At 62.2% G+C, this 10,882-nt stretch overlaps 2 protein-coding genes across 2 annotated transcripts; one reads left to right on the top strand and one right to left on the bottom strand.

The window, feature by feature from the left end:
* Positions 1 to 2,971: 2,971 nt before the first annotated feature.
* LOC128329065 (serine/threonine-protein kinase PknH-like) lies at positions 2,972 to 7,926 on the top strand. Its single transcript, XM_053259539.1, has 6 exons — positions 2,972 to 3,336; positions 5,576 to 5,693; positions 5,817 to 5,896; positions 6,658 to 6,873; positions 6,958 to 7,164; positions 7,556 to 7,926. The coding sequence occupies exons 1-6, from the start codon at positions 3,234 to 3,236 to the stop codon at positions 7,591 to 7,593; spliced, it is 762 nt and encodes a 253-aa protein (XP_053115514.1). The 5' UTR covers positions 2,972 to 3,233; the 3' UTR covers positions 7,594 to 7,926.
* A 657-nt stretch (positions 7,927 to 8,583) lies between these two features.
* LOC128329497 (vitelline membrane outer layer protein 1-like) lies at positions 8,584 to 10,691 on the bottom strand. The gene is made up of 3 exons (XM_053260835.1): positions 10,527 to 10,691; positions 10,061 to 10,164; positions 8,584 to 8,878 (listed from the first exon to the last, which is right to left on the bottom strand). Exons 1-3 carry the CDS (start codon positions 10,689 to 10,691, stop codon positions 8,584 to 8,586), a joined length of 564 nt encoding a protein of 187 aa, XP_053116810.1.
* Between the last annotated feature and the right edge of the window lie 191 nt (positions 10,692 to 10,882).

Here is a 10,882-nt window from a genome sequence, read left to right as displayed (position 1 = left end):
GAGGTCTTGGAAGCCAAATTTAGGCTGATAGGTAGCGTATTGTTCAGGACCCCCAAGGTAGCATTCTCAGAAATGCTACCTGTTCCACGCACAGGTACAGTGAGACAGGCAGAGCTGAGGGGTTTCAATGCGTGCATGAGATATTGGTGCCGGGAGGAGGGGTTTAGATTTGTTAGGCACAGGGATACATTTTGGGGCAAGCAAGGCCTGTACAAAAGGAATGGGCTGCACTTGAACCAAGATGGAACCAGACTGCTGGCGCTTAAAATCAAGAGGGTTGCAGAGCAGCTTCTTAAATGATGCCTGGGGAATAGCCGGCAGTATCCGGTTCGGCAAAAGCCATCCTTTAGAGTGTGTGGGTGCAAAGGATTCAGATAAAACAGAAGGGGACAGAGCAGAACCACATAAAGAGCAGATAGAAGGCTGTGCCAGCTGTTCAAAGAGTCAAAAGAAAGATAGCATGCATCAGGTGAGAGATTCAGCGTATAGGTGCTTATATGCCAATGCCAGAAGCCTCCGAGCCAAGATGGGTGAGCTGGAGTGCTTGGCTGCTAATGCAGAAATAGATATAGTAGGCATAACAGAAACATGGTGGAACAGTGAGAACCAGTGGGACACTGTTATCCCTGGGTATAAACTCTGTAGAACAGACAGGGAGGGGTGCCTTGGAGGTGGAGTAGCACCGTATGTTAAAGAAGGGATAGAATCTAACAAGGTAGAAAACCCAGGTGGACCGGAGTCCTCCACAGAAACCCGGTGGGTGACAATACAAGGCCTGAAAGGAAATGTACTACTGGGGACGTGCTATCGCCCTCCGGATCAAAACGCTGACAGTGACTGGGAGCTGCAGGAGGAAATCAGGGAGGCGGCAAGGAGAGGCAGGGCTGTAATAATGGGTGACTTCAATTACCCACACATAGACTGCGGAAATTCACAGTCAGGTAATGACAAAGATGTCTAATTTTTAGATACACTAAATGACTGTGCCCTAGAACAGTTGGTCTTGGAACCAACCAGAGAGAAGGCGACCTTGGACTTAATCCTGAGTGGCACCCAGGACCTGGTGCGTGATGTCAGTGTCATCGACCCTTTAGGGAACAGTGATCATAGTGCGATCAAATTCAACATACATGTGGGGAGAGAATTACCAAAGAAGTCTAACACAGATGTTTTGAATTTCAGAAGAGGAAACTTCTCCAAAATAAGAAGTATGGTGAAAAGAAAGCTGAAAGGGAAAATCAGGAGAGTCACTTTGCTCCAGAATGCATGGAGTTTACTCAAAACCACAAAACTAGGAGCCCAGTTAGATTGTATATCCAAAAGGAGGAAAGGTACCACTATGTCCAGGAGGATCCCAGCATGGCTAACAGGTAACGTCAAGAAAGCCATAAAAGGGAAGAAGACTTCCTTCTGAAATTGGAAGGCCTGCCCAAATGAGGAGAACAGAAAGGAACACAAAGTTTGGCAAAAGAAATGCAAGGTGAGGATAAGGGAGGCAAAAAGAGAGTTTGAGGAACATCAAACTGTTTTGAGCTAAACACATCAAGGGGAATAACAAAAACTTAAAAGCATCAAGGGGAATAACAAACAACAAACAAACAAACACAAATCAGATGCAGGAAACCTGCCAGGGAGGCGGTTGGACCATTAGAGAATGAGGGAGTGAAATGGAGGGTTAGGGGAGGATATGAGGAGGATATGGAGGTTGCAGAGAAGCTAAATGCTTTGCATCTGTCTTCACAGCAGAGGATATTGAGCATATACCTGTTCCTGAAACAGGCTTTGGGGGGATGGAGGCTAAAGAACTAAATCAGATAGAAGTGACAAGAGATGATGTTCTAAACTGTCTGGAAAAACTGGAAATCGCCAGGGCTTGAAGGCATCCATCTAGAGTCCTCAAAGAACTCAAATGTGAAATTGCCAACCTCCTTGCTAAAATATATAACTTATCCCTGCAATCAGGCTCTGTACTGGAGGACTGGAAAGTAGCCAATGTAACACTGATTTTCAAAAAGGGATCCAGGGCAGGGCTCCTGAAGGGCTCCGAAGGGCTCTCTCCATGGGGTGGGCAGAAAAGAAAATGGCAAATGTGAATCCGTGTAAAGAAGGGTCAGGTGATGCACATGGGGGCAAAGAAGCCCAACTCCACCGCCACACAGAGTGAGTGACGGCGGGGGTGTGTGTGTGGAGCTGAGCTGCTGGTGAGGAACTAGGAGAGGGATCTTGGGGTTGCGGTGGACAGAAGCTCATGGAAGATGCCAGCCCAGAGTGATGTGGGGCGGGGCCAACCATGCACGGGATCATTGGGAGAGGGATAGGATCCTAGTGCCTGCTTCCAAATCTAACGGAATGGCCGCATTCGGAACTGGAGGGTGCCTGTTCTGATCAGCACACCTCAAAGAGGACATTCCAGGAGCAAGTTAAAGTATGGAGAGACCAAAGCATCCTCCATGTCAGGAAAGGTCTGGGTAGAGATTATAACTGTTCCTTCAAATGATGGCTGGGCGGCGGGAATGTGTAGTGGTTAGAGGGTAGTGTTAGGACCAGGGAGACCCGAGTTCAGATCTCCACTCAGCCACGACTCACTGGGAGACTCTGGACTGGCCATTGATCTCTCAGCCTAACCTACCTCACAGGGTTGTTGTGAGGATAAACATAACCAGGTACACTGCTCCGGGCTCCTTGGAGAAAGAGTGGGATAGAAACCCGAACAAAGAAAGATGAGGGCCACGCCACCCCCTGAAAGGGAGGGGGGGCAGGAGACTCAGGAAAGGCCCCAGCCAGCCCTTCTCCACCGGGCGCAGAACGAACGAATGGACGGAACGGCCAAGGCCGCCACCCGCAGCTTAGACCCCCGGAGGGTCGCCAACGAGGCTGCAGCTGCTCCAAGCGGCGGGCTCCTCCTCGGGGCCTGATCCAGCTGCGCGGCCTCCGCTCTGCTCTCGCGTTCCTGGCCGCCCACCTGGGAAGCGGGCTGCTGCTGCTGCTGCTGCGGGCGTCCGCCCTCGACGGCCCGGCCCGGCCAGACGGCGCTGGGCTCGGTTGCGCAGCCATGCGCTCCGCTCCGCTCCGCTCGTGCTCCGAGGCCACGCCCCCTCCTCTGGCCCTGGAACCAGCCAGCCGCCCGCCCCGCCCCGCCCCCTCAGCTGGGCGCCCTGCTCGCCTCGGCACGGCAAGGCAGCAGCATCTTTCGCTTTCGTCTGCCAGCAGGGCGGCCAGGAGCCAGCGCCATCATGGGTCTCGGCGGCCAGCCGCCCGCGCAGACGGCCAGCCGCGGCCTCCGCTTCGCCCTTCTCCGGCTGAGCCTCGTCGCGCTCCTCCTGCTCCGGCATCCAGGTACGGTGGCGGCGCGTGTTGCTCCCTCGGCCTGGAAGGGTGTCCGGCTCTAAGGAGCAGCAGCAGCAGCCCTGCCGTCTGCCCTCCCCTCGGGGCAGAGACCACTCCTCCGCGGGCGCCCCAGAAGCCCTCCTCCCCTGGGACCGACCCAAAGACGCGGGGTCGGTTAATCGTCCCGGGCGCTGCGTAAACAACAACGCGAATACCAGCACGCACGGCATCACCGCTGCGCCCTCCACGAAGTAGGACAGGACAGGAAAGGAGGTCCCTGCCCCGAGGTGAAGGCAGCAGCAGCAGCAGCAGGCGGGAGGAGAACCCGAGAAGTCCCTGCCGGCTTGGCGAGTCCTGGCGGTCAGAAGCACGGCGGGGCTGCTGGGGGCGCTTCTCGGAGTCCCGAAATTTAGCGCGGAGTACTCAGCAAGGCCGCTGGGGGCAGCTTGGAGAGCAGCGGGGGGTGGGGGAGGAGGAGCGGGCTACTGGTTGCTGCCGAGGCCCGGGTTGGGAGCAGATCTTAGGCTAGACCGTGGGAGGGAGAATGTGGTGACTGGGAGAGGAGAGCTGTTGCGCGGCGGAACTGCCTGCCTCCTGCCGTCCTGGGCTGTCCTTGGACTGAGGCGCAGTGATGCCGGGCAGGGGGTGGACTAGAAGACCTCCAGGCTCCCTTCCAGCTCTTGACGACATTCTGTGGTTCTTATGGTGGAGCCCAGCCCCCCCCACGCCCGCGCCCGTTGCTTGTACCTGGGTGCAGAAGGGCGGGTGGGATGCGATGGCGGCGGAGTGAGCCGGAGGTCTGAGGGGCGGGGGGAGTGCGTGGGGTCCCAAGCGGAGGGGGAGCCCATCCCGGCCCCGCTCCCAGGCAGCTGGCCTGGAGTGGCAAAGTAAGGGAGACTGCGGCGGGCCGCTCTGCTTGGAGCCATCCCGGGTGCAGAGGGAGGCTGCCGGCGGGGCTTCGGTGCCTCCCTCCCTCCCCCCGCTCAGAGGTCGGGAAATGCTGGCTCTGCTCGCCAGCCAGACAAGCATGTTTTCCTCCTCAAGCAGTGTTGGCAGGTTACTGTCGGGATTGTTGCCACTTGCCATTTTTCACTCCTGGCAGACAGGGAGAGGGAAAGGGTGTCGCTGAGTCGATTCCGACTCCGGGCGCCCACAGACCAGCCCTGTGGTTGTCTTGGGTGGAATGCAGGAGGGGGTGACCATGGCCTCCTCCCGCACAGTATGAGATGATGAGGCCTTTCAGCAGCTTCCTCTCTCACTGCTGCCCGATAGAGTACCAGTGGGGATTCGAACCGGCAACCACCTGCTTGGGGAGTAGAGAACCCCCCACACACACCAGGCCAATGGTTTGTGCCAGTCTGCAGCTGAGGGGGGGGGAGGGCCTGGCCGAGGCCTCTGCTGAGCTGCTGGCCAGGTGGCAAGTGGGGCTCTGGCTGTGCTGGCGGCTTCAGTGCCTCCCCCCAGGTGCCTTTGTCCTCCTCCGTTGCAGAGAGGAGTCATTCCGGGGTTGCTGTGTGGATGGCTGGCTGAAGGGCAGAGGGAGGGAGGGAGGGAGGGAGGGGGCCTCACCACAAGGCCAGCCCTGCTGCTGCTGCTGCTGCTGGATCAGGCCCGAGGAGGCCCGTCCAGTCCAGCCTCCTGCTCCCCGCAGAGGCCCACCAGAGGCTGCCTCCGGGGAGCCCACAGGCCGAGGTGTGAAGAAGGCCGCCGGCTGCCGGCTCCCCTGCTGTGGCTCCCAGAGAGAGGCATCTTGGGCCGGAGGCGGCCTCTAGCTTTCAAGGCCACCAGTAGCCGTGGACAGTCCTCTCCTCCCTGAATGTGTCTCAGCCCCTTCTAAAGCTGGGGGCGGAGAATGCCAGAGATGAATTATGCCGGGGGGTGGGGGGGGTGGGAAAGTCCGTCCTTCGGCTGGCCTCCCCACGTCTGCCGGCCTCCCGTTTCAGGGGGTGGCCCCTGCTTCCCGTGTGCTGAGAGGGGGTGGGGGACCTCTCTCTCCCCACTGACCCCGCCTCCCGAGCAAGCTGCTCCCGGCCAGATCCAGCAGGCCCCTCCCCTGGGCATCTGGCTGGGGCGCAGTCTCTGGCCGGCCCGGGGCTCAACAGGCCGCCTCCGCCGAGGGAGAGGAGAGCCTCAGGAGCCGTGTGGGGCAGCAGCTCCTTGCAGGGGGGCCGTCCCTGGCCGGGGTCCTCCAGGGCTGTCCGTAGGGCCCCTCCCTCTTCACCCTGCCCTCTCTGCTCTCTCTCCACAGCCCTGGCCAATGTGGGGTCGAGTGCCGGGAGCTGCAAGTGCTCGAGACGACGCAGTGAACCCCAAATTGCCCTCAGCAAACTGCAGGCCTGTGAGGCCTGCAACAACGACCTGATCAAGTAAGGCCCCCCCGCCCCCCGACCGCCCTGAGGCCCCCTCCCTTCGGCCAGCCCGTAAGGAGGCGGAGCCCGAGGAGCTCCCCTGCCGCCCCCACCCGCTCATCTGGCCTCCTCTCCCCCCAGGTTCACCTTCCCTGGAGGCAGGCTTTGTGGCTTCAAGGGTGACGCATGGGTGACCCGGTGGCTTTCATACTGCAGCAGAGGTGAGCGCATCCCTGCCCAGCAGAGGGGGGCCCTTGTCTGGGCGGGGGGGGGGGCATGCAGAAGCCCCCCTGCAGGCATCCAGCTGGTAAGCCCAGGGCCTGGCCGGGGCCTTGAGAGGCTGCCACGGAGAGCAGCAGCGGGTCTGGTGGGAGCAAGCAGGACTCGTCCCCTTGGCTGAGCAGGCCACTCATTGACCTGGCTGCAAATGAATGGGGGACTCCGTGTGTGAGCACAGGAAGAGATGCCCCTGATCCGGGGATGGGGCCGCTCTGGGAAGAGCTGCTCCTTCCGGGCTTGGGCTTTGCGGGGGGCCTGCAGGGCGGCCAGTCTCCGGAGGGAGGGAGGGAGGGAGGGAGGGAGGGGGAGGGGGTCTCACCTGCCCGGCCTGGGCCTTGCCCCCTCTGCTAGCCTGGTCCTCCTCCTCGCTAGGCAGGGGCTGTACCCTGGGCAGCTCTGAGCACCGGCAAGGGATGTACCGAGACATTTGGACAGGAAGGTCCGGTGGACACAGCCAGCCTGGGGGGGGGGCACAGCTGATTGGGCTCTTCTCGGGCTTTGTCTTTGTCTGATGGGGGCGTCTCGGAGCTGCTGGCTGCTGCAGTAGTCCAGGGGAAACGCGGGATCCGTCCCCTCTTCCGCCCACCTGTCCCCCCCTCAATACGTGGGTGTGCTGGCTGCTGTACATGGGGGGTGGGCCGGGGGGCCACAGCGGGCACTCCCTCCTCACCCCCTCCTCTCCTTGTGTGTTGCCCTCCCGCAGAAGCTGCTGCCCCCCCCACCCAGGCCGGGGTCATTGTAGGGGCGGGGGCTGTGAAGGGGCCCCCTGTGCCCGCCCCCACCTTGCCAGAGCCGGAGCTGGCTCAGCCCTCCCCAGGCCCCCCCGAGGAGACGCCAGGGACGCAGCCTGCTCCAGACGTCGCCGTGGAATCGACCTCGGCCCCTGGAGCGGCCAGGAGCACCCCAGCACCCAGTGGCCGTGAGTGTGGAGCGGGCAGAGTGGAGGTGGGCCCCCCCCCCGAGTGAGCTCCCCCCTGCTCTAACGCCAGGGCTCCTCTTGCAGGCCCTGCTGGAGCCGGGCTCGGCCAGTCCCCTCAGCAGGGGGAAGGCGAAGGAAGCCCCCCTCCAGCCAAAGACTCCAGGGTGGCCGTGCTGGTGTCGCTTGGCGTGGCCCTGGTCTCCGTGGCGGCCCTCGTCTTCGTGGTGTGCCGGAGGAGGGGCTGGCGCCGGGACAGACCCCTGGAGGGCCCCCATCCGCCTGGAGACGCAGGTGAGCAACAACGGGGGTGGCTGGCAGCCCCCCTCCCCGTCCCGCCTCCAGCCTGCCTCTCCCCTTCCGTGCCCAGAACCCATTCGCAGCCCGGGAGGAGAGCGTCCTGGCCCCCTTCTCTGCGCTTAGGCGGGACTCTCCTCTCTCTCTGAGGCTGGCCTTCGATGCACGGCTCTCTGAAGAGCCTTTTCAGGATAGGAAGGGTGCGCGAAGGCAGGCCTTGGTCTCCCGGGGGTCCCGGGCCCTGCTCTGAGCTCTGGCTGCGGCCCCGGTTGCTCTTCCAGGGATTGCCCTGCCGCTGGCTCTCTGGCTCTCTGGCTCTCCTCTCTCGGTGGCCCCCCCTTCCCCGCAGGTGGCCCCCTTCATGGCTAAAGGCCTCTTTCCCGTCCAGGTGAAGACGCACTCTGCCTGCCGGGCGAGGAGACCTGAAGGGGACGACGCAGCCCTGAAGGGCCGGCCTGCTGCAGATGATGAGTCAGCCCCCCTCCTGGGGCTGCGGGAGACTTTGGGGGTGGGTTGGGGCAGGCAGATGTGGAGGGCGGTAGCTAGGGGTCGGTCGGTCGGTCCGTTTGTCCACAGAAAAGGGGTGTGTGTTTCTCCTCCTCCTCCTCGGAACGGGGGTCTGGCGCTCTCGACCAGCACCTCCCCCCCCCCGCTCCTTAGACTCCCCCAACACCCCTGTGTTCTTTTTGCACTTTCGATTCCCTATCTTTATACAGAAGCGGAAAAACAGGAATATATTTTGGTTAAAAAACCCCGCCATTGCGAGCTGCGTTTATTCAGGGGGGGGCGGAGTTTGTCCCGACAAAGTGTGGAATGCTGAAAAGGCGGAAGTCGGCGGCAGCGTCTGCTCTCACTTCTCCCTGGGGGGGAGGGTTGACTCAGAGCAAGCCGGGCCGCTTCCTCCTATGACGCCAGGGGACTTTCCAGACGGGCAGGAGGGGGCGGCACGGGGTGAGTGACGACATGTAGCAGCCGCTGGACACAGCGGGCGGAAGCCACCCCAGGCAGAATGCTGCACCTTTGCTCCCCCCCCGCCCCGCCCAGACCTCTGGCCCACTGTGTGTATCCTTCCTGTCCGGGGGGCGGGGAGAGGAATCCTGCGCACAGGCACTCAGAATAGTCCCCCCGAATTCAAAGGGCCTTACTCCCAGGGAAAGGGGGCATAGGATTTTACCCTTTGACTGTGGGGCAGGGGGAGACAGACTTGGCATGGTGGGGTGGGGGGGCATCGGGCTAAAATGGGACAGCCGACATCCCGCCCCTTCCAGGGTGGAGACTCCAGGGGGAGGTGGCCAGCCCTGCAGGCGTGTGGGGCCAGGCGGGGGGCGGGGGGGGGCTGCAGGAGAAACGGGGAGGGGGCATGCCCGAGTGGTGAGGCGGCTGGGGGCCGGCCCCAGAGAGGAGCTCCCGAAGGCCTCAGCAGCAGCAGAAGAAGCGGGCGTCGTTGAGGGCGGTGTCGTCCATGGCCCCCCGTGGGGGCTGCACCCGGGTCTGGAGGCCGCAGATGTAGCCGCGGGGGCAGCGGGGGCTCCACGGGCCCCACGCCCCCCACCCCTCCCAGCGGGCCTCCAGCACCGCCCGGCGCTCGCACTTCATCCGGAGGCTGTTGGCGGCGGTGTTGTCTCGGCCCAGGCGCCAGGGCTCCGTCTGCAGCTGGAAGGCGACGAGGGGGACCTTGGGGCAGCTCTGGCTGTGGCTCCACGTGCCCCACCTGGGGCGGGAGAGAGGGAGGAAGAGGGTGGGAGCCCCCACACCCCACTGGGGGGGGAGCCGGGGGGGGGGCGAGGCAGCAGAGTGACTCCCTTGACCGTGCCTGGCCTCTGGGTCCAAGCCGGGGGTGGGGGGGGGGCGTCTGCTGAGGCCAGCTGCTGCTTCCAAGCCAAAGGCACCCACCCAGATGCCTCCTCTCCGGAGCCCACCACCGACCCTTTCCTCTGCAGAGGGCCCAGCAGACTGCCTCTGTGCAGGGAGGTGCCATTGAGCTCTCATGGCTGACAGACCTCTCCACCCTGGAAGGTGGAGTAGAGCCCAGGAGGAGTCCCGGCGGCCAGCCCGGCCCCCTCCCACCCTGCCCGCCGCTCCCCACCACTTCACTTGTCCTAGTTCCAGCCCTAGCACCTCCCCAGATGCCCTGACCCACTGACGCACAGACAGACACGTTGCTCTGCAATGCAGCGGCTGGTCCTTCAGAACTGAAGCGAGTCTTGCACGGAGGTCCCCTTTTGCTAAGCAGGGTCTGCCTTGGTTCCCAGCTGGATGGGTGACTACATGTGGGTGCAGTGAGATATTTCCCTCAGGGGGCAAAGAGGGGGCTGCCGCTCAGAGTTAGCACCCCTGCTTTGCAGGTAGAAGATCGGAAGCTGCCCTATACTGAGTCAGGCCCTAGGTCCATCTAGCTCAGTATTGTCTTCACAGGCAGGCAGCGGCTTCTCCAAGGCGACAGGCAGGAGTCTCTCTTGGAGATGCTGCCAGGGAGGGAACTTGGGACCTTCTGCTCTCCCCAGAGCGGCTCCATCCCCTGCTGAGGGGAAGATCTTCCAGTGCTGCTCACACACCAAGTCTCCCATTCAGATGCAACCAAGTAAATGATTACCTGCTTAGCAAAGGGGACAAGTCAGGCTTGCTGCCACCAGACCAGCTCTGCTCTCTAGGTCCCAGGATCAGTCTCTGGCAGGCTCTCCAGGGAGGGCAGGGAGAGAAGACTGCTGCGGGCCACCTTGGAGAAGCCGCTGCCAGTCAGTAGGTAGACAGCACTGAGCTCAATGGACCAAGGGTCTGGCCCAGGTCCCCAACGTCCTCCCCTCCCCTCGAGTAGGACCCAGGAGTCCTGCCTCTCCCGCCCCCACATCGCAGCAGCCCCACTGGGCCCCTCCTTGCCCCAGGCACCACTCACCTGCCCACCGATGAAGTGACGTTGCCTCCCTGAGCGCAATGCAGGCGGATCCCATTCAGCGCCGTGTCGTCTTGGCCAGGGAGGAAGCCCTGGTGGGTCTCCAGCTGAGGGGGGAGGAGATCAAAGGGGGAGTTGCAGTTCTGCCCTCCCCTATGCCAAGATGTGCCAGGTCTGTTACACCTGGTTTCTGTGGGGCCAAGCCATGTATGCCCCCCCACACCCCGTGGCTGCATTCTAGTGCTCTCTGTTCTCAACCGCTGGACTCTAAACTGTAAGCTGTTTGGGGCAGTGGCCTCTTTTGTCCTGATGATGGCCACTCTGCAGCAAAAGCATCCGGGAGACAAGGGTATGAAAGCAAAGGGCAATCAGAAAGGCCAGGGGCTGCACTTCACCTCCCTCCATGGTGCAGCTCCCCATAGGAACTCACGCCTGTGGGGCAGAAGGGGTTGTGCCAGTGGGTCCTCACCTTGACAGAGAAGCCATCTGCGTACCCAAAGGGGCAGAACTCTCGCCGCCCCCACTCCCCTGCAGTGCCCCCGTTGGACACGTTGAGCATTGCGCAGTAGAGGCGCCCCGCGGCCCCAGGGGCCAGGCAGGCCAGCAGCAGCAGCAGCAGGCGGCCAGCAGTCATGCTGGGGGAGGCAGGCTGGCAAGTGGCTGGCCACACCTGGCAGAGCAGGGCAGCTTTATAGCCGGGCCAGGCTGGGTTGGGCCTCTGCGCGGCACCACGGATGGCCCAACCATTGTTCCCCACCCTCCGCCCACATCTGCTGAATGTCTCCCCTGTTGGAGGCCTGGCGGGTGCTTCAAGGGAATGCAAAG

This window comes from Hemicordylus capensis, chromosome 6 (genome assembly GCF_027244095.1).
Source record: "Hemicordylus capensis ecotype Gifberg chromosome 6, rHemCap1.1.pri, whole genome shotgun sequence".
In the NCBI taxonomy this organism is placed as follows: domain Eukaryota; kingdom Metazoa; phylum Chordata; class Lepidosauria; order Squamata; family Cordylidae; genus Hemicordylus; species Hemicordylus capensis.
Note: the sequence above shows the minus strand (reverse complement) of the source record. Positions and strands in the feature narration are given on the sequence as shown.